This window comes from Muscardinus avellanarius (assembly GCF_963383645.1).
Source record: "Muscardinus avellanarius genome assembly, chromosome: 16".
NCBI classification, from domain to species: Eukaryota; Metazoa; Chordata; class Mammalia; order Rodentia; family Gliridae; genus Muscardinus; species Muscardinus avellanarius.
The window spans coordinates 57,102,268-57,125,834 of NC_137802.1; the positions used below are offsets into that span (position 1 = coordinate 57,102,268).

The 23,567-nt window shown below is 40.6% G+C and overlaps 1 protein-coding gene across 3 annotated transcripts in view; it reads left to right on the plus strand.

The window, feature by feature from the left end:
• The window catches only part of EFCAB3 (EF-hand calcium binding domain 3), a gene marked incomplete at both ends in the record, with an annotated part of 47,301 nt that overhangs the window by 11,528 nt on the left and 12,206 nt on the right, over positions 1-23,567 (plus strand). For 2 of the 3 annotated variants that reach the window (XM_080713159.1, XM_080713160.1), the window contains 5 exons: positions 6,145-6,232; positions 11,253-11,326; positions 16,677-16,820; positions 18,642-18,713; positions 19,362-19,482. In XM_080713159.1, the coding sequence (XP_080569285.1) occupies positions 6,145-6,232; positions 11,253-11,326; positions 16,677-16,820; positions 18,642-18,713; positions 19,362-19,482 (499 nt within the window). The remainder of the gene's footprint in view (positions 1-6,144; positions 6,233-11,252; positions 11,327-16,676; positions 16,821-18,641; positions 18,714-19,361; positions 19,483-23,567) is intronic. The other variant, XM_080713161.1, reaches the window with a different exon arrangement.

Here is a 23,567-nt window from a genome sequence, read left to right on the forward strand (position 1 = left end):
GTGTTTAGTACTATCCACAGTTTCAGACATCTACTGGGGATCTTAAAACAACATGTCTCCTGAGGATAAGGAAGGACTAATATAACCCAATTTTTTAAACGGGCAAAGGCATCGATGCAAATAAAACATTTCTTCAGAGAAGATATAAAAATACCAATAACAATAGGAAAAGATGTCCCATGTCATTAGTTATTAGGAAAACATGAGTCAGTCAAAACCACAAGGAAATACTATGTCATACCCTAGTATTCATGTAATAAAAAGACAAGTGCTGATAAAGAGCCTGAGAAATTAAGGCCCTTACATACTGCATTACAGTCATAATGTGACTGTAAAATGGTGCAACTAGATAAATGTTAATTTTTATATTAGTGAAGAAACTAATTGAAATCCATATAGACTCACATAGGAAATATTAAAAATCAGAGTATTCAGCCAGATGTGGTACACATCTATAATCCCAATTCTTGGCTAAAACAGAAGGATTGCGGGTTCTAGGCCAGTCTCAGCAATTTAGACCCTCCACAACTTCCTGAGACCCTATTTCAAACATAAAAGAATAAAAAGGTCTGGAGGTACAGCACAAAGATACTGGGTTCAATCCCCAGTACCAAAAAAAAAAAAATCAGAGTATTAAATGGTATGATGAAACACACCTATAATCTCAGTAACTTTCTGTCTCATTAAGCTAAGACAGGAAGATTGTAAATTCAAGGTCAGCCTGAACAACTTAACAAGACCCTGTCTCAAGATTTAAAAAAAATAGGCCGGGTATGGTGGCGCACTCTTGTAATCCCAGCATTTGGGAGGCGGAGACAGGAGAATGGCAGTTTGTGGATAGCCTCAGCTAATACTTAGTGAGGCCCTTCGCAACTCAGTGAAACCCTGTTTCAAACATAAAAAGGCCTAAAAAATAGGACTGGAGGTGTAGCCCAGAGGTACAATGCCCTGGATACCATTCCCAGTACCACACAAAAAAGCTTTAAAAAAATAAAAAGATCAGATATGAAACTCAGTGAGTACCTCTATCCCCAATACCACACACCAAAAAAATAGTGAATCAAAAAGGAGATCATCGTACATCTGTGTTCATAGAGAACTATTCATAACCATGAAAAGGTAGACACAACCCAAGTATCCATAAAAATATGAATGAATAGACAAAATATGATATGTACATCAAAGTGGAAATATTCAGCCTTAAGAAGAAAGAAATTGTGACTCATTCTACAACATAGATGAACCTCCAGGATATTATGCTAGGCAATACAAACCAAGAAGTTGAATACTGTATGATCCCACTTACACGAGGCATCTAGAATGGCTGAATTCATAGAATGAAATAGAGTGATTGCCAGGGGCTGCAGGGAGCTGGAAATGGGGAGATACCATTTACTGAATGTAGAGCTTTAGTTATGCAAGATGAAAACATCCTGCATATTGGTTGTGCAACAAGTGAATATACTTAACAACATTAAATTGTACCCTTAAAAACTGTTAAGATGGTAAGTTTATGTAACATGTATTTTGCCATAATTAAAGATAATCACTGAAAGGCTGAAACAGGAGGTTCAAGTCTAGCCCTAGCAACTTAGAGACCCTGTCTCAAAATTTAAAAAAAGGGCTGGGGTGTATAGCTCAGAGGTAGAATGCCCCTGGATTCAATCCCTAGTAACAAAAAAAGGAGGACTGGACGTGGTGGCACATGCGTGTAATCCCAGTACTTGGGAGACTCAGATACTTAGTGAGGCCTTCCACAATTTAGTGAAACCCTGTTTCAAAAATAAAGAATAGCCGGGCGTGGTGGCACACGCTTGTAATCCCTGCGCTTGGGAGGCTGAGACAGGAGGATTGCACAGGTTTGAAGCCAGCCTCAGCTACTTAGTGAGGCTCTCAGCAACTTAGTGAGACCCTGTTTCCAAATAAAATATAAAATGGGTCTGGGAGTATAGCCCGGAGGTAGAAAGCCTCTGGGTTCCACCCCCAGTACCACCAAAAAAATAAAAAAAGATAAATCATAATTTTAAAACTTTACTACTATCTGGGCGTGGTAGCTCACACCTATAGTGCCTAGTAGTACTTAGGGGGTTGAGACTTGAGCCTAGGAATTTGAGACTCTCCTAGGAAATAAAGACCCTCTCTTAGATACTAAAATTTTACTCCTCACTAACCCCATCCTATAGCAACTGTCATTATCTCCATTTTAAATCTTGATAGCCAAACCAGGTGTGGTGGTGCATGCTTGTAATCCCAGCATTCAGGAGGCTGAGACAGGATAATCCCAGTTTGCAGCCAGCCTCAGCTACTTAGTGAGGCCCTTTGCAATTCAGTGAGACCCTGTTTCATAATAAAGAATAAAAAAGAAGGGTTGGAAGTGTCACTCAGAGGTAGAATGCCCCTGGGTTCATTCCATCCCTGGTACTGAAAAAAAAAAAATCTTGATAGCCTTTAACAGTAAATATTGGTTGAATTAATTTGTAAACTAAACCTTCCTTTTTGTGTTCCTGACCAGAAATGGGAAGCAATGTATCAAATTTGAGAACCTAGGTAAAATCAAATTTTTTTTTTTTTTGGTGGTGGTATTGGGGTTCCTGGAAGCCCTTCTACCTCCGGGTTACACTCCCAGACCTATTTTTACATTTTTATTTGGAAACAGGGTCTCCTAAACCAGCACACACGGCTAGCTTTGAGCCTGTGCGATCCTCCTGTCCAAATTATATTCATAATGAACAAACTCCCAGAGCAGGAGCAGGAAACTTGTAGAAATGCTACCACTAAATGAAACCTGGAGCACTTTTGGATGCCCCACTCCAAACTAGTTAATAAAACTTGGGTGTCATAGGCTATGTTTAGCCTGATGGACAAAAGACACTCCTGACTCTTGTGCTAGTGGATTTACAATGCCATGAGATAAGTCTGATCATGACTATTATGACTTCTGCCTAATACAATGAAACTTTACTGTAATTTCTCTTTTTAAGTAATTTTTCCTACTAATATTAAAGTTTTGGGGGTTTGCCCCTTTTTATAGGCTTAAACAATTAGTGAATTTTTTTTTTTTTTTTTTTTTTTTGGTGGTACTGGGTTCCTGGAAGCCCTTCTACCTCCAGGCTACACTCCCAGACCTATTTTTATATTTTTATTTGGAAACAGGGTCTCTTAAGCCAGCGCGTGCGGCTGGCTTTGAACCTGCATGATCCTCCTGTCTCTGCCTCCCAAGCGTGGGGATTACAAGCCTGCGCCACCACGCCCAGCCTTAGTGAATATTTTTAGTCACCATTCAGTCAAGGTAACTGCATAAAATGTTTTACTTGAACACCTTTCAAAACTCACTAATGAGGGTCGGCTTTAGCTCAGCAGTTACTTCCTCAGATGGTTTCCAAAACTCACTAATGAAAGTATACTAATGCAAAATTTAAAACATAAAACAAGCTGACCAGCCAGGCGTGATGGCGCACGCTTGTAATCCCCGCGCTTGGGAGGCTGAGACAGGAGGATCATGCAGGTTCGAAGCCAGTCTCAGCTACTTAGGCTCTCAGCAACTTAGTGAGACCCTGTTTCCAAATAAAATATAAAATGGGTCTGGGAGTATAGCCCAGAGGTAGAAAGCCTCTGGGTTCCACCCCCAGTACCACCAAAAAATAAATAAATAAATAAAAAACAAGCTGGCCATGGTGGTGTACAGCTGTAATCCTAGTACTTAGGAATCTGAGACCGAGGATTACAGGTTCAAGACTAGCCTCAGAAAACCAGTGAGACCCTGTTCCAACATCAAAAAATTTAAAAAGGGCTAGGGGTTTGGCTCAGAGGTAGAATGACCTGGGTTTAATCCCTAGTTGTCCAGTCAACATTCTCACTGCTGTACTCCAAAACAAGTGACCACACAACTTAGAGGAAGGAAGATTTATTTGCTCACAGATTTGTAGTTTTGTAGTTTTGTAGATTGTCCATGTGAGGCAGTGTCTGCAAAACTCAGGGCATGATGCCAGGAAGCAGAAAGAGGGAGAGAGCATGGCCTCTGCTCTCACATCATGGAGGCCAGAAGCAAGGCCCAAACAAGGGGCTCAGAGACAAAAGCACAGTCCCTAAGGCCACACCACCAGCACCCACTTTCTCCTGTCACACCCGACCTGCCTAGGTTACCACCCAGGAAATCCATTACAATGGGTTTATTCACTGATGAGATTACAACCCTCATCAATTATATCAACTCTGAGAATTAATACATGAGATCCTCAACAGACATTCTATATCTAACATAACACCAAACCACTAAAAAAAAATCCCCTTCTTTGAAAAAAATCTCAACAGTGTCAAATACTCTGATTAAGTCATTTACGCCCTTACATACCACAAGGGTACTGAATGAATCCCACTGAACACACATTTGCTCTAACACTGGAAAAGATCTGGAGGCCATTCTCTCCCCAGGCTTGAGCCTGAGCACTGAATGAGGTCACAGTTGTATGATGGAACAAACCCCCTATTATTGGATTCTTGATCTGATTGAAGTCCCAAAGTGGTTAGTAGCATAGCTTAAAAGTAGGTAAATGTCAGGGTTTTGTATGATTCTATGCTGTCTTTTTTTTTAATCTATAATTTCTATGAGAGATTGAAGGTATTTTTTTAAAGTAGTGATTATTTTGATCCACGAGGATGGTTTCACAGCACCTTTCAAATGCCTAAACTGTTGAGCGTCTCCGGAATTCACAGTTCTGTGGTAGGTGTCTAGATTCTGAACACGTGTAATTGAGTTGCGTAGAAACAACTGCTTTCCAGGCTCCAAGGCAAAGACCTGGGAGAGATTTATTCTAACCAAATGGGTTTCCTTCATGGTTTAATAGTCTTTATTGTTCATTATACCAAGTTAGCAACCAAGTTTTTCTGTCAGTGAGCCATCTAGTACAACTCTACATTCTGAAAAGATACTTTGAGTAATGAAACAAATAGAGAAGTCCTGTCACCCAGGTTCTACTCCATGGGCCCTATTTCTTAAACTAAGGAGAAGTGGAAAGGGAAGACTAGGGCGACCATACCAGTTAAAGAGCCCATATAAGAGGTTCTACAGTAGCAAACAGCATTGTATCGCATACCCACTCCTATGTTTATGGTACTAGTTATTGAACCTAGAAAACATTCTACCTACAAACTATACTCCCAGCCCTTTTTTATATTTTTTGTTATTAAACAGGGTCTTGCTAGATCGCTGAGAATCACATTATGTTGCTGAAGCTGGCCTTGAAACTCTGATTCTCTTATCTCAGCCTCCCAAGTACTGGAATTACAGGTATATGCCACCACTCCTGGCTCCCACTGCTACTTTTAAGAAAGGCCAGTAGGCCTAAAAGAACTGATAGGGCAGGGATGTGCATCCCAGTAAGAAACCCTGGGAAAATCTATCTAATAAATAAAGCAAATATTTTAGTAATACTGTAACATTTTATTCTTTATTATTTCATAAATGTCATAGTCTTTAACTTTTTCCAAATATTTCTAGGATGTGTTATCTGTATCATGTGGTACCATTTTTTATCTATGGTATACAACCTGATGCCTTAATATACATATACATTGTGAAATAACCCTACAACCAAGCTGATTGACATAAGCCTTCACCTCACATAGCTACTGATGGGAGAGTGAGAACACTTAGGATATACTTTCTCAGCAAATGTCAAGCATACAGCACAGTGCTATATGTTAGATCCGCAGAACTTAATCATCTGCATAACTGAAACTTTGTACCTCCATGACCAGCACTTCCTGACATCCCCTCCTCCCTCCATTCCACTCTCTGCTTCTGTGAATGTGAATTATTTTAGAATCCTCATGTGAGTGAGAACAGATCGTACCTACCTCTATATGGCTGGCTCATTTCACTTAGCGTTTAATTTTACAGAGCATCATCATGACACGGTTTGAAAGGGGGAACAGTGGCAAGCTTTGTGGAGAGGTCTGGGGACAGCCGACATCCTTTTGTGGGGCCTTCCAACTGCGCACCTAACTCTAACCTGAGTTCTCCTGAAGTGCCACTCCTTCAGGCCCTATGCTTTTCAAACCCCAGAATTTGAGCTAGGAAACTTGCAAAAATATGTAAGAAAATAATCTGTGAGTAGATCCTTAACTGTATCTTCTGAATTCCAGACAGAGACAGTGGCCACATGGCAGTTTCAGAAATTAAATCAAAACTTAAGCTGAATCCCCTAAAAGTGCCTGTCTTCCACAGCAAGAGGTAGGTGATGAAAGTATCAATGTATTATGATAAAGAATTATTAAAATGATGAGTGTAATAAACACTCAAGAAAGCTATACAGGGCAGGCTGGAATGCTCTCCGAATACCTGTTTTGTAGTGAGTTTTGTTCTAAACAAACATCTGCATTGAAGAGAAAGGTGTTTTACTATTGTTAGGGTTTTTTTTTTTGGAGGGGAGTGTTTTGTTTTGTTGCAGTACTGAGGACTGAACCCAGGGATGCTCTACCACTAAGCTACACACCTAGTTCTTTTTAGTTTTATTTTGAGACCAGGTCTCCCTAAATTGCCCAGGCTGACCTCAAACTTTTTATCTTCCTGCCTCAGCCGCCTGAAAAACTGGAAATTACAGGTGTGCACCACCGCAACCAGCAAAAGAATGCATTTTTTAACTTTATTTATTGATTTGTGAGCATTGAGTTACTTGGGATTGACCCAAGGCATTCTACCTCCAAGCTATGCCCCAAACCCTTTTTATTTTTTGTTTGAAGTAGGAACTTGCTAGGTTGTTGAGAGTCTTCCTAAGTCGCTGAGACTCGTCTTGAACCTGTGATCCTCTTGTCTCTGTCTCCTAAATACTAGGATTACAAGCATGTGCCACCATGCCTAGCTGAGAGAATAATTTCCTATGAAAAGAAAAAAATATGGGAGGCTGAGATAGGAGGATCTCAGGTTCACAGCCAGCCTCAGCTACTTAATGAGGCCTTCCACAACCCAGTGAGACTCTGTTTCAAAATAAAGAATAAAAAATAGGGCTGGGAGTGTAGCTTAGAGGTAGAATGCCCCTGGGTTCAATCCTCAGTACCAAAAAGAAAGAAAAGAAAAGAAAAAACTAAACATCCTTTCATCTTTTCTGATTAGAGAAATAGAGCTCTCCTTCTTATTCTCCTAAATGAAAGGGTATTTTGCCCTAGGACACAGAAGGCTCTAAGAGTTGTCTATTATATATTAAGGTATTTTCAGTGTCAGTTTAAAGAAGAATAAATTTAGAAGATCATAAAGAAGACCTAACCCCTAAGCAAGTCAAAATACAGAGAAAGAGTATATTTCAAATACAGCCAGTAAAATGAAATCTGGTAAATCAATGAACTACCCAAATTTTCAATAAACAGCCACTAATGACTACAAGTAAGGGACTAAGATATATTTTATCAACTGATAAGAAGAGTCTCATCTCTTAAAATTGTCCATTGTCCGTGACACACATTCATAAACATATCAAAGTCAATCACTAAGCCAACATGAAGAGGAAGGAGGGGGAGGAATGGAGTGGGCAGTGGGGAAGAGCTCAGTGAGTGCTGTGTGTACGTGTGCTTCTACCATCCAGCAAGCCATTAAGATGTGCGTCTATAGCCGGGCACAGTGGCACACGCTTGGATCCCAGCTCTTGGGAGGCTGAGACAGAAGGATCACAGTCACGGACAGCCTCAGCTACTTAGTGAAGCTGTCCACAACATAGTGAGACCCTGTTTCAAAACAAAAAATAAAATGGAGCCGGGCGTTGGTGGCCCACGCTTGTAATCCCAGCATTTGGGAGGCTAAAACAAGAAGATCATGGTTCGAGGACAGCCTCAGCTACTACTTAGTGAGGCCCTTTGCAACTTAGTAAGACCCTATTTCAAAATAAAGAATAAAATAGTGAGAGCTGGGGATATAGTTCAAAGGTAGAATGCCCCTGGATTCCATCCCCAGTACCGAAAAAAAAAAAAAAAGAAAAAAAAATTAAAAAAATAGGGCTGAGTCAGGCGTGGTGGTGCACGCTTGTAATCCCAGCATTTGGGAGGCTGAGACCAGAGGATCACAGTTCACAGACAGCCTCAGCTACTAAGTGAGGCCCTCTGCAACTCAGTGAGACCCTGTTTCAAAATAAAGAATGGGCAGGGGATGTAGCTCAGAGGTCAGATGCCTCTGGGTTCCATCCCCAGACCCGCAAAAAAATAAAATTAAATAAAATAAAAAATAAAAATTAAAAAATAGGGCTGGGGTGTAGCTCAGAGTTAGAACGCCCCTGGGTTCAATCCCCAGTACCACAAAAATAAGTAAATATTAAAAATAAAAATTTTTAATTGTCCATTTTCCTTGCAATTTTTTTTTTTTTTTTTTTTTTTTTTTTTTTTTTTGCAGGTCTAGGGATGGAACCCAGGGTCATTAGACCTCCGAGCTATACCCCTGCCCTATTTTTTATCCTTTATTTTGAAACAGGGTCTCACTAAGTTACGGAGGACCTCACTAAGTAGCTGAGGCCGTCTGCGAATCACTCTCCTCTGGTCTCAGCCTCCTGAATGCTGGGATTGCAAGTGTGCGCCACCGTGCCTGGCTTCCTTGAAACTTTAAGAGTATTTTTGCTAGTGTTCTTCCCTTTGCCACTGCTAAAGAACTCTATTTCTGGTGGGTGTGGTGGCGCATGCTTGGAATCTCGGGACTTGGGAGACTGAGACAGAAGGATCACAGGTTCAGAGCCGGTAACTTAGTGAGTTTCCCAGCCACTTATCAAGACCCTGTTTCCAATTAAAAAACAAAATAGGCCGGGCATGATGGTGCACGCTTGTAATCCCCCATGCTTGGGAGGCTGAGACAGGAGGATTGCGCAGGTTCAAAGCCAGCCTCAGCTGGCTTAAGAGACTCTGTTTCCAAATAAAAATATAAAATAGGGTATGGAAGTGTAGCCCAGAGGTAGAAGGCCCTGGGTTCCATCTCCAGTATCACCAAAAAAAAAAAAAAAAAAATAGGTCTAGGGATGTAGATCAGGGGTAGAATGCCCCTAAATTCAATCCCTCGCACCACAAGAAAAAAAAAAAAGAAAGAAATTCCTGACATTTTCTAGAGATTCCATAGTTCTTAAACTTTTGGTTTATTAAGTAAAATAAATGTATAACATTATGTTTATTTTAATGTACTATTAAATTACTTTTCATTAATTTAGTTAGTTAAATTACTGCAAAGCCAGGCATGGTGGTGCACACTTGTAATCCCAGCATTGGTAAGGCTGAGACGGGAGGATTGTGGTTCTCAGACAGCCTCAGATACTACTTAGTAAAGCCGTTTGCAACTCAGACCCTATTTCAAAATAAAGAATAAAAAATAGGACTGGGGTGTAGCTCAAGGTAGAATGCCCCTGGGGTCCAACCCCAGTGCCAAAAAAAATAGAAAAAAATTACCGCAGATCTATACAAAGTATCCCCTAAGTATTAATAGTAATATTTTACTATTTTTTCCTGATGAAACTTTCCAAAAGTGTTTTATATCTCTATCTGTGTGTGTATGTGTGTGTGTATGTGTGTGTATGTGTGTGTGTGTGTGTGTGTGTGTGTGTGTGTGTGTAGTACTATGTATTGAACTCAGGGTATTCTACCTATAAGCTATACCCCCAGCCCTATTTTTCATTCTTTATTTTGAAACAGGATCCCACTAAGTTGCAGAGGCCTCACTAAGAAGCTGAGGCTGGCCAAGAACCAGTGACCTTCCTGTCTCAATCATGCCTGGATTTTTCTATATCTTTAATTCATCTTTTTCATATGTGGTCAAAGTAAAAAATTGCAATTAAAGTTATAAAATAATAATGGAAAAAAGGATTTGTCTATAAGGATACTAATCACAATATTACTTATACTAGTTAAAATATGAAACAACATATATTTACAAAAACAGGAAGCCGGGTGCGGCGGCACACCCTTGTAATCCCAGCATTTGTTAGGCTGAGACAAGAAGATGCAGTCTTTGCAACTCAGTGAGACCCTGTTTCAAAATAAAGAATTAAAAAAAAACAGGGCTGGGGTGTAGCTCAGAGATAGAATGCCCCTGGGTTCCATCCCCAGTACCACAAAAAAAAATAAGTAAATAGTAAAAATAGGAATAATTTAAGGCTTATATCCTTCAGCTTTGAAATTAGACAAACTGTGTGTGTGTGTGTGTGTGTGTGTGTGTGTGTGTGTGTGTCCCTCTCTCACTGGGAATTGAACCCAGGAGCATTCCACCTCTGAGCTACAGCCCCAGCCCTATTTTATTTTTATTTTTAAGCAGAATCTTACTAAGTTGCAGAAGTCCTCACTAATTGCTGAGGCTGGCTGCAAAACTGCAATCCTCCTGTTTCAGCCTCCAAGTACTGCGATTACAAGCATTCATCACCATGACTGGCACAAACCTGGGTTTGAATCTCAGGTCTCCCACTTATTATCTGTGTGACTTGGAATTTTTAGAAATTGAGGGATCTAGCCGGGCGTGGTGGGCGTGGTGGCACACGCTTGTAATCTCCGCGCTTGGGAGGCAGAGATAGGAGGATCACGCTGGTTCAGAGCCAGCCTCGCTGGCTTAAGAGACCCTGTTTCCAAATAAAAAAATATAAAATAGGTCTGGGAGTGTAGCCCGGAGGTAGAAGGGCTTCCAGGAACCCCAGTACCACCAAAAAGAAAGAAAGGAAAAGAAAGGAAAGAAAGAAAGAAGAAAGAAAGAAAGAAAGAAAGAAAGAAAGAAAGAAAGAAAGAAAGAAAGAAAGAGAAATTGAGGGATTCTGTTTTAGAAGATGGGGGATCAAGGAGTGATAGCACATACTTGTAATCCCAGTAGTTAGGGAGACCGAAACAGGAGGATCACAGGTTCCAGCCAGCCTCAGCAATAGTGAGATTCTCAGCAATGTAATATCTCACAATAAATAAAATAAATTTGGGCTGGGGGTGTAAAAGCCCCTAGGTTCAATCTCAAGTACCATGAGAAAGAAGGAAGGGAGGGAGGGGAAGGGAGGGAGAGGAAGAGAGAAAGGAAGGGGATTTTTCTTAAGGGCAGTGAAGATGATTGGCAAGTAAAGGGCAATTTCAGTGGCCAACATTTTCTCATTATCTATGTAGTAGCTATTGGCAAGTGACAGTACTGAGTCCCCTTAGGTAATGTGACTCTGGGTATATTGTGAACTTTAGAGTCATTCCATTCAGCAAAAACTGATGGATGGGACTAACATTTACTAGTTTCACAGATGTATTAAATCTTATTCTTTCGTGTCTCTTCTTAGGGATAAAGATTTACCAAGATCACTTCAATGCCAATTACAAAACAAAGAAAAGTTGAGCCCTTCACAAATGGAAGGTAATGAGAATCATCCTAAAATTTTAATCATAAACAACAGCCTCTTCATCTATCTGATCCTTTCCTCTCTAACAGAAATACAGCATCTCAAGGCATGTCTACACTACTTTATCATTTAAAAAGAAAAAAAGCGAAATAAACACTTTTTGTGGAAACTAGGGATGTTGCCCTCATGCATGAGGCTCTGGATTTGATCCCCAGCTCTTCAAGGAAAAAAAAAAATGTGGGATTGGAGAGAAATTGCTTCCAAATTGGCATCTCTCTAGAATTCAGACAGTCCTGAACAACTTTACTTTACTGAGCCGGGCGTGGTGGCGCACGCTTGTAATCCCAGCATTCGGGAGGCTGACACCTGGAGTATCGCAGTTCACGGACAGCCTCAGCTACTTAGTGAGGCCCTCTGCAACTCAGTGAGACCCTGTTTATAAAAAATAGGGCTGGGGGTGTAGCTCGGAAGGTCAAATGCCCCTGGGTTCCATCCCCAGACCCACAAAAAAAAAAAAAAAAGAACTTTAGTGGATGGAAAAGAACAAATGCAAAGTCAAATATAAATTGAGTGTTGGGACATTGGAAATACAACTATAGTCCCAGGATTTCTCAGAGGAAAAAAATATAATGATAATAATGACCTATACTAGCTACAGTTCATTCATCCAAACAACAAATATCTATTTAAAGCTAACAATGAGTGGGATCTGGTGACATACACCTGTGTAATACCAGTTTGGGGGAAGCTGAGACAGGATGATTGTGGTTTTGAAGTCAGCCTCAGCAATTTACCAAAACCCAGTCTCAAAATAAAAAAATAGAAACGGCTGATGGTGTAACTCAGAGGTAGAACACGCAGGAGTTCAGCCTTCAGTAACACACACACACACACAGAGAGAGAGAGAGAGAGAGAGAGAGAGAGAGAGAGAGAGAGAGAGAGAGAGAGAGAGAGAGAGAGATCCAACATTGTATCAAGTTTCAAAAACACAAAATAAGTCAGACATGGTTCTTGCCCTGTTAGGAAGTCTAACAGGAAAGACTAATAGTTAAACCACAAATTTGTTGAGTGACTTATTTAAATTATAATATGACACAAGTTATGACTTGGAAGTACAGAGTGTTCTAGGATTGTTAAAGAAAATGTCCTAACTTGGCCTTACATGGGAGGGAAGGGAGTCCTAGAGAGAGTGACGAGTAGGAGGAAGTTGGGTGAGGAACACAGAATGCTCCAGGCAGGAGGAATAGAATCTAACAATTCCTAGAGAAAAGGGAAAGCATTATCCACTAGAAAAGCTAAAAGATTCTCAGCTACTCAGGAGACTGAGGCAGGAAGATAACAAGTTCAAGGCCACCCTAAGCAACTTAGCAAGACCCTGTCTCAAAATTTTAAAAAAATAAATAAAAAAATTAAGCATTGGAGTTCAGTGGTACAACACCTCTAGGTTCAATCCCCAATACCACACAAAAATTAAGTTAAAATAAGCTGAAGCCGGGCGTGGTGGCGCACGCTTGTAATCCCAGCATTCGGGAGGCTGAGACAGGAGGATCGTGGTTCACAGACAGCCTCAGCTACTTAGTGAGGCCCTCTGCAACTTAGTGAGACTCTGTTTCAAAATAAAGAATAAAAAATAGGGAAGGAGGTGTAGCTCTGAGGTCGAATGCCCCTGGGCTCCATCTCCAGAACCGCAAAAAAATTAAATCATTAAATAAAGCTGAACTAAACCAAGTACAGCTGTCTTTGACCTATACTAGCTACAGTTCATTCTGTAGCTAGCATAGGTTGTGGATTGTGGAAAGGCTAATGCTCACTCCTACAATTTGGAAACCAATTGAGAAAATGATCCAGGAGACAGAAGGAATTTTAAAAAATACGTTTATTTTTGGGCATGGTGGTGTACACCTGTAATCCTAGTACTTGAGAGGCCAAAACAGGAGGATCTCGAGCTTGAGGCCAGGCTGGGCAACTTAGACTCTCACAACAAAAGGTAAACAAGGCTGAGAGTGTAGCTCAGTGTTAGATCCTTCCTGGATTCAATCCCAAGCATTACCGAGGGACAAACAAAAATCACCTTGATTTCTGGAAAAGCTGATTTGGAAAACACAAAGGATTATCAAGATCGTATTTGCATTTTCAGTTTGTGAAACTGGGGTAAATGCCTAATAGCAACAGTTTGTGGTTATTGCCATGCTCAACCTCACTACTTTCCTTTGAGAAATTAATTTGTTCATTCTACATACATTTATTGAATACCTCAAAATCCCCAAAATCTCCCATCCTCACTCTCAAATGATATCCTTGCTTCCTACTTCCTAGGAGAAAACAAGCCATCAGGATAAAGTGTCCTGATTCCCACCCTCCCTGCTGCACTCCTGTCAGCTCTGTGCTCACTACTCCTCCACCTTTATTTATTTATTTATTTATTTATTTATTTATTTGGGTGGTACTGGGGGTGGAACCCAGAGGCTTTCTACCTCCGGGCTATACTCCCAGACCTATTTTATATTTTATTTGGAAACAGGGTCTCACTAAGTTGCTGAGGCTGGCTTCGAACCTGTGCGATCCTCCTGTCTCAGCCTCCCAAGTGCAGGGATTACAAGCGTGCGCCACCACGCCCGGCTTACTCCTCCACCTTTTACTGCATTAGAGATAATGCAGTTGTACAATAACAGGAATGTATATAGATAGTAAAAAAGTTGGTGTTGAAGACAGAGGGGATCCTTTTTGGGTTATATAATTAAATAGGAGTGAGGAGATGGGTTCTCATCTACAATGGAGAACAACTGGCTCTAGAAACAATATAAAGCTCATTTGTGGAACAGGAAAGAAGGCACAACATGCAAGTACTGCTACTGGTAGAAAGGCCGATGTGGAGGTGGGAGTCTGTAGAAATTCCAGCCAGGCATGGTGGTGCCTGTTTTCTCACTACTTAGGAGGCTGAGAACGGAGAATCACAAGTTCGAGGGCAGCCTGAGCAACTTAGCAGGATCTCAAAATAAAATAAGTAAGCCGGGCATGGTGATGCACACTTGTAATCCCAGCATTTGGAAGGGCTGAGACCGTAGGATCATGGTTCGCAGACAACCTCAGCTACTTAGTGAGGTCCTCTACAACTTAATGAGACCCTGTTTCAAAAAATAGGGCAGGGGGTGTAGCTCAGAGGTAGAATGAATGCCCTGGGTTCCATCCCCAGACCCAATAAATAAATAAATAAATAAATAAATAAATAAATAAATAAAATAAGGTAGAGTTTGATTTCCAGAGATAGAACACTCCCCACTTTGGTTCAATCCCCAGTACTACAAAAAATGTCTATCGAAATTCTATTCTATTTAAAAAGTAGCCAGGCATGGTGACACATACTTGTAGTTTCCCAGTACCTGGGAGACTGAGACAGGAGAATCACAGGTTCTTGGTCAGCCTGAGCTACTTAGTGAGGCCTTCTGCAACTTAGTGACATCTTGTTTCACAATAAAGAATTAAAAAATAGAGCTGGGTGTGTAGCTCGGAGGTAGAATGCCCCTGGGTCCAATCCCCAGTACTGCAAAAATAAAAATAAAATAAATAAATAAATACCTAATTTATCTATTATGTTTCTATGAGTACAGAGATCTTTGACTCTTTGGAGCAGTCAGGTATCCTAAGCACATAGAGAAGTACCTGCACATGGAAAGCATGCAAGACATATTTGCTACGTTGCATGAATGAATGTGTCCCTGCAACAACCTGGAGACTAGAAGAAGGTGGAAATGAGTCAGAGATGGTTTGGTTCCAAACCTAAGAAGCCTACCCTTTACAAAGAGAGAAAAGCAAGCCAGACATGGTGGCACAACCTGTAATCACAGTACCTGGAAGCTGAGACAGGAGGCTTGCAGATTCGAAGCCAGCCTCGGCAACTTATGAAACCCTGTTTCCAAATAAAAAATAAAGTCAGGCTAGGGATATAGCTCAGAGGTGGAATGCCTCTGGATTCAATCTCCAGGTCCACAAAAAAAAGTAAATAAGGGAGAAAATGTTACCTTTGCACCAGATTATAAGACAGGTATCATTATCTGTATAGGATTAATTACTTGTACATAGGATGCTGAGACTTAAACGTGATATGAAGCTGGGGATGTAGATCAGTGGAAGAGCGCTTGTCTAATATGTGCAAGGCCCTGGGTTCAATCCCCAATACTGAAAAAAGGGTGGTATGAAATACATTTTATTCTGGTGCCATTTGGGGATATATTTTGTTCTATATTTATTTCTTCACTCACTAATTTTAGAAAATACATGTCTGATTTGGCTCCAGTTAGCACTTTGAATATTTCTTTAAAGAAAAAAAACTTTAGGCCTGTACAAAACATATCTACACATATATTTAATTTGGGTCCAATCTGGTATATATCTACTTTTGCTTGTTCTGTAACAAGTTGTCACAAATTTAACAGCATAAAATAGTATAAATGTATTCTCTCACTGTTCTGTAGGTTAGAAGTCCAGGTAGGCTTGGCTGGTTTCTGTCCGCCAGGTCATACAGGATCAAAATTTAGGTCTGATCAGGCTGGACTCTTACCTGGGGATTCTGGAGAATCTGTTTCCAGTCTCATTCAGAATTGTGGCAAAACTGAGGTTCTAGCAGTTGTGCCATAGAGGTCCCCAGTCCCTTGCTCTCTCAGCCCCTTCCTTATGGCTGTCTGTAATCCATAGTAGGTTGCTCCCCTCACCATCTTCAAACTAGCACTGGGGCGAGGGTGAAGTCCTGCTCATGCTCTGAATCTCTCAGACTTCTGCCACCTCTGACTTGCTTCCAGCTCTATTTATATTGGGTCCTCTCAGATAATTAGGGATAACCTATCTTAATAATATCTGCAAAGTCCCATTTACCATGTTACCTGTAACATATTCACAGTTCCACGGACAGGGATGTGGACTTCTTTGGAGGGCTATTTCATCTACCAGATTTGATTTTCTTTTTCTTGGTGGGGGAGTACTGGGGATTGAACACAGAGGCATTCATTCTACCTCTGAGCTATACCCCTAGTCCTATTTTTTTATTTTGAAATAGGTTCTAAGTTGTTAAGAACTTTGATAAACTGCTGCAATTGACCTCAAACCTGCAATCCTCCTGTCTCAGCCTCAAAAGAATTTGGATTACGAGCCTGCACCACCACACTGGTTTGATTTTCTACAATTAGTTAATTCCAGTTCAAATCACAAGGAAAGGCAGTGTCCTGAATTATAAACGTCTATTAAATACTCATTTTTCTCTGAATACTTTTTTTCAAGATGTGATTTCCAGTCAGCTGTTATCTGTCCTAATCCTATTAGCATATAGATTTCTTCTTTAATAATTGTCCTAACATAATTCCATTTCCCCAGCCTTCCACGATGCCTACAACTTCTTCAATAAGGATAAAACTGGCTCTGTTGATTTACATGGAATGATGTGCACTTTAGCTAAGTTGGGAATGAATTTAACCAAGCATGATGTCTACAATGAATTAAAATGTGCTGATCTTGATGGTGAGTATTTTAATTTCTCATTCTTTCCTAATAAAAGATTTTTGAAAATACATATTCTCTCTCAGTGGCTGTATAAACAGGATAAATAGACCTCCTTTGTTTACTGAAAGCATACTTTTTGGTAAATAAAAGAGTAAGCCATAACTTCACTTTCCCTGATTTCAGTTACCCATAGACTATTTCCTTTCAAGACAAATAAGTATTTGTCTTGAATTTTTCAAAAGATAAAGGCCACATTCATATAACTTTTATTACAGTATATTATTATAATTGTTCTATTTTTATCAGTTTTTAATCTTCTAGAGTGCCTAATTTATATATTAAACTTCATCATTGGTATGAATGTGAGGGTTCTTAGTGAGGCCCTCTGCAACTTAGTGAGACCCTGTTTCAAAATAAAGGATAAAAAATAGGGCTTGGAGATAGAATGCCCCTGGGTTTGATCCCCAATATCACACACACAAAAAAAGAATAGCAATGAAGGCATGTTTACAAGTTATGAAATCAAATTAATGCAATAAAATGAGCTGATTCTTAAAACGTACTGTGTGGAAACTAAGATGACTGTTTCCTTTCAAGATCAAATTCAGGTTACCTGTCATGATGTCCATTTTGGAAGATGCCTTGAAATAACAAAGGCATAAATAGTTTTTAAAGTATCATTTTGCCAGGTGTGGTGGCACATACTTGTGATCCCAGTACTTAGGAGGCTGAGACAGGAGGATCTGGGCTCGTGGCCAGCCTCAGCTACATAGTGAGGCCCTCTGCAATTTAGTGAGACCCTGTTCCAAAATAAAGAATAAAAAATAGGGTTGGGGGTGTAGCTCAGAGGTAGAATGCCCCTGAGTTCAATCCCCAGTACTAAAAAAAAAAAAGAGAGAAAGAGAGAGAGAGAGAGAGAGAGAAGTAATATTAGTATTTTTAAAGCATATAAAGCATGAGTTTTGTTTTTTGTTTTTTGGGTTTGTTCTCAGGGGGTGTTTGTTTGTTTGTTTGTGGTACTGGGAGTGGAACCCAGAGGCTTTCTACCTCCGGGCTATACTCCCAGACCTATTTTATATTTTATTTGAAAGCAAGGGTTCAGTAAGTTGCTGAGAACCTCACTAAATAGCTGAGACTGGCTTCGAACCTGTGCGATCCTCCTGTCTCAGCCTCCCAAGCGCTGGGATTACACATGTGTGGGCCACCACGCCTGGCTAAGCATGTTTTATTGAACATCCCAACCTAGTGATTAGTAGTCTAGGCTGACATGTTATGTGGAAAATATATTCCACCCATTATCTCCTCCCACCTGCCCTTACCCAGTGCTCCCTGTTCAGTGAGCATCCCATACACATGGGATCCAGTGTCACCAGTTAAGGGATCACTTGTTTCCACTAACTCTGCCTAATATTTTCTATTCTTCCATGGGAACATAACACATATACCTCCAGTAGCACTCACTATTCTTTAATTTTAGGGGAGCTAGGGTACAGCTTAGATATTTTATAATATGAATAATAGGGGTGGAGATGGAGTGAGAAGGTTGGGCAGATTCCTTATAAAAATGGCAAATCCCTGGAAGAGCAGTGGGTGACAGGACCACAGTGGCTGGGAGGCCGGGCTAGGTCTCCACCCACCACCGCTTCTGTGGTCTGCAGGAGACTGTACTAGTGCTAAGCTCACTTCAAGAAGACTAGTGCTTACCCAAGATCCTTCCAGACCTAAATGCTCTGAACTTAAGTAGTAAGTGGTCCAGGGTGCTTTAACCTTTAGACTTGATACTTATTCTAATAATTTAGTCTACCTCATTCTTATTCTGAGCTTTTATTTCTGCTGCAGGAGATGGGAAGGTGAGCTTCTCAGACTTCATAAAGGTGTTAACAGATAAGAACCGCTTCCTCAAGGCAGTGGGTGAGTAGAGATGTCCCTAAATGGATGGCAGTGGGTGCTACAACACACTACATAGCAAACATTATTCACACAGGCCTCCAATGAGGAGACAAATCAGGATCTGTAGTCCAGAATATGATTCATTTTTGTACTGCTTCTCTAAAACAATATTTGGTAAGGATGTTGATAAAGTTTTAGAATTTTAATTAAAGTTTTGTGGTACTAGGGATTAAATCCTGGGGCATGTCTTCCTCTGAGATACACCCTCAGCCCTATTTTTTTATTTGGAAATGAGGTCTCACTAAGTTGCTGAGGCTGGCTTCGAACATGTGATCTTCCTATCTCAGCCTCCCAAGTACTGAGATTACAGGTGTGTGCCACTGGCTAATAGAAAAATTACTCATGTTTTAAGCTGGGTGTGGTGGTCCATGCTTGTAATCCCAGCACTTGGGAGGCAGAGACAGGAGGATCACACAGGTTTGAAGCCTACTTAGTGAGGTTCTCAGCAACTTAGTGAGACCCTGTTTCAAAAAAAAAAAAATTTATTAATGTTCTGCTGTATCTAGTCCTTGACTTGAAATTATCATAGTAAATAGTTAAAAAAAAGTTTATTGCTTTCTTTATAGATTATTCAAAAGGCTTTTTAAAATCTTTTTTTCCTCTTCACAGTTCCAGAAAAGGAAACCAGTTTAGCTTTAGCTGGCAGTCCAGGGATCCTATTATTTGAAATCCTATCAAAACTTGTAGAGACTTCAGCCCTACCTAGAAAAGCTATAATGGAAATAGTAAGGTAAGTGTTAAGAAAAGAGACAAAAATAGCATCCTCAGAAGCACTCGTAAAAATAGATTTAAGAAGGTAGACTGTATTATAATAATAGTTGGGGACTTCAACATCCCACTTCAGCAATGAAAAGATTATCCAGACCCCCACAAAAGTCAACAAAGAAACATCAGAGCAAATTGTACTATAGAACAATGGAACAAACGGATATTTTCAGAATACATTCTTCTCATCAATACATAGAACATTCTCCAGGATAGACTATATGTTAGGCCACAATCAAGATTAAAATCTTCAAAAATATTGCGGAGCATAATGGCGCATACTTATTATCCCAGCATTTGGGAGGCTGAGACAGGAGGATCGTGGTTCACGGTCAGCCTCTGCTATTTAGTGAGGCCCTTTGCAACTCAGTGAGACCTGGTTTCAAAATAAAGAATAAAAATAGGGCTGGGAGTGTTGCTCAGAAGTAGAATGCCCCTGGGTTCCATCCCCAGTACCACAAAAAACATTTTTTCAAAAATACTGAAATCATACCAGTGTCTTCCTTGATAACAGTGAAATACACAGAAGAAACTTTAGAAATTGCAAATACAAGCTGGGCGTGGTGGCGCATGCTTGTAATCCCCGCGCTTGGGAGGCAGAGACAGGAGGATCGCGCAGGTTCGAAGCCAGCCGTGCATACTGGCTTAGGCGACCCTGTTTCCAAATAAAAATATAAAATAGGTCTGGGAATGTAGCCCGGAAGTTGAAGGGCTTCCAGGAACCCCAGTACCACCAAAAAGAAAGAAAGAAAGAAAGAAAGAAAGAAAGAAAGAAAGAAAGAAAGAAAGAAAGAAAGAAAGAGCGAGCAAATACAAGCCGGGCATGGTGGCACACTTTTAATCCCAGCATTCGGGAGGCTGAGACAGGAGGATTATGGTTCGCGGACAGCCTCAGCTACTTAGTGAGGCCCTTTGCAACTTAATGAGATCCTGTTTCAAAATAAAGAATAAAAAATAGAGCTGGGGGTGTAGTTCGGAGGTAGAATGATGCCCCTGGGTTCCATCCCCAGAAAAAGAAATGGCAAATACACAGAAATAATGTTTTCTCAATCATGCATGATGCTGGGGCTCAAACCTAAGGCTTAGTGTATGCTAGGCATGTGCTCTACCACGGATCCACACCCTCAACCCCACAAAGTTCATGTCCATGTGCATTTTTCCTGGGGATTGAACCCAGGAATGTGTTAACTCTGAGCTACATCTCCAGCCCCATTTTTTTTATTTCTTTAATTTTTTTAATATTTTGTGTGTGTGTGGTACTGGAGATTGAACCAGGGGCATTCTACGTCTGAGTTATACCCTCAACCCTATTCTTTATTTTGAAACAGGGTCCCACTGAGTTGCCTCACTAAGTACCTGAGGCTGTCCCGGAACAGAGATCCTCCTATCTCAACTTCCCAAATGCTGGGATTACAAGTATGCGCCACCACGCCCGGCCCATTTTTAATTTGAAGCGGGGTCTCATTGAGTTGCTGAGGGCTTCACTAAATTGCTGAGGCTGTATTCAAACCTGCAGTTTTCCTGTCTCTGCCTCCCAAGTACTGTGATTAAAGGCGTGAGCCACCACACCCAGCTTCATTTATTTATTTGTTTATTCAGGTGCTAGGGATTGAACACAGGGGCATTCTACCTATGAGCTATATCCCCAGCACCATTTTTATTCTTTATTTTGAAACACTACATTGCAGAAGGCCTCACCAAGTAGCTGAGGTTGGTTTTGAACCTGATCCCCTGTCTCAGCCTACCAAGTACTGAGATTACAAATGTGTGCCACCACACCAGGCTCTTTATTTAATTTGTGTGTGTGCGGGTCTAGGGATGTAACCCAGAGGCATTCGACCTCTCAGCTACACCCTCTGCCCTATTTTTTATTCTTTATTTTGGAACAGGGTCTCACTAAGTTGCTGAGGGCATAAGTAGCTGAGGCTGTCCGCGAACCGTAGTCCTCCAGTCTTAGCCTCCCGAATGCTGGAATTACAAGCGTGAGCCACCATGCCCAGCTCTTCATTTAATTTTTTAACAGCTGCATTTTTTAGCTGGGCATGGTGGTGGACACTTGTAATCTCAGTACTTAGAAAGCTGAGACAGGAGGATCGCAGGTTCAAAGCCAGCCTTGGCAACTTAGCGAGGCTCTCAGCAACCTAGTGAGACCGTTTCCAAATAAGAAATAAAATCAGGCTGGGAGTGGATGATAGCTCAAAGGTAAAATGCCTCTGGGTTCAATCCCTAGTACCAAAAAAAAGTTCTATTTTAAATCCAAAACAAATTTATACATTAGAATCACATTTGAATTCAAGCTGATATTACCATAAAAAATTGTCAGACTTTTTTTTTTTTTTCCTGCACTGCTGAGGATTGACTCCAGGGGCAATTTATTACTGAGCTACAACCCCAGCCCTTTTTTTTTTTTTTTTTTTTTCTCAGTACTGGGGATGGAACCCAGGGGCATTCTACCTCCAGGTTACACCCCCAGCCCTATTTTTTATTCTTTATTTGTAAAAAGGGTCTTACTGAATTGCAAAGGGCCTCACTAAGTAGCTGAGGCTGTCTGCCAACCGCCATCCTCCCATATCAGCCTCCCAAATGCTGGATTACAAGTGTGTGCCACCATGCCCAGGTTTTATTTTTATTTTGAAACAGGATCTTACTAAGTTGCTAAGGCTGCCCTGGAATTTGCAGTTCCTCTGCCTCAGTCTCTCAAAGTAGCTGGATTAAGGGCGAATGCCACCCATTGTCAAGGATGTTAAGTATTTTTCTACATCAATCCAGGAGGTCTTAGTAAAGAAAAGGGAAATCAAAGGCCAAGGGCTACAAATATAAATCATATGTCCTATAGAAAGTATCATTAGATATTCTACAAATGTCACAGGAATAGGGACTCAAATATTATTGAACGAGTATGTGAATTAGATTTAAAATAAATTTTCTGAGCCAGGTATGGTGGCGCATGCTTATAATCCCTACTCAGCTTTAACTACTTAGTGAGGCCCTCTGCAACTCAGTGAGACCCTTTTTCAAAATAAAGAATAAATAACAGGGCTGGGAGCCAGGCGTGGTGGCACACGCTTGCAATCCCAGAATTCAGGAGGCTGAGACCAGAGGATCGCGGTTCTCAAACAGCCTCAGCTATTTAGTGAGGCGCTTTGCAACTCAGTGAGACCTTGTTTCAAAAGTTAAAAAAAAAAAAGATTTTGATTGACTGGGGGTCAATATTAACTAATATCAAATATGAGAAAATACAGAAAATAGGTAACTGTCAAAAGTTTTTTGCTCTACCAGTTCACAGACCACATATGAAAAAAGTGCTCTTGATACTATAGTCAGGAGGCCTCCCTCACTTAAAGCTCACTGCAGGCTGCCATAACAATTTTTAAATAATTTTCTTTTTTATTTTTATGTGGATCATATTATGTGGATCATACATTCAGACTGTGCTTGGTGCCCTCCACCCCCACACTTCTCCTCCCCCCAACAATGAGTGTCCAGGTTAACCATGCTACATTCATACTTTTGCACATATTCAGATGTAGCTCCTCCATTAATCAGCCTCAGCCTTCTTCGTCTCCTACACTTCCATTTCAGCTTTGCTGAGGTTTCCCCTCCATTATCTGGAGTCCCTCAGGTATTCCTAATAGTCCCTAGTTTGGGCTTATTAGAGAAAACATATGTCCCTTCTCTTTCTGTGCTCGGCTGATCTCACTTAACATTATATTCTCCAGGTCTTTCCATCTTCTTCCAGTCAATCAAACACTTTCCATTATTTCATTTTTACAGTGGCCATGAGGAAACTGTGATTCGGCTTCTATGTCTTTTAGAAGGTGCTATTTAACAGCAACAACAAATACTGCCTCATGTTGTTTCAAGGAAGAAGTAAAAAGCTTAAAAAATAAAATCACTTCAGACCTAACAGTGCAAAATGAATCTTTGGCAGGAAGGAGGGGGAGTACTTTTTGTTGTTGTTGGAAATATCTTTTTTTTTTTTATTTCCTTTTGGAAAGTAAATCCCAAATCAGCTAGTGTGTGAGGCCTGTTTATATGTAAATTTTAGGC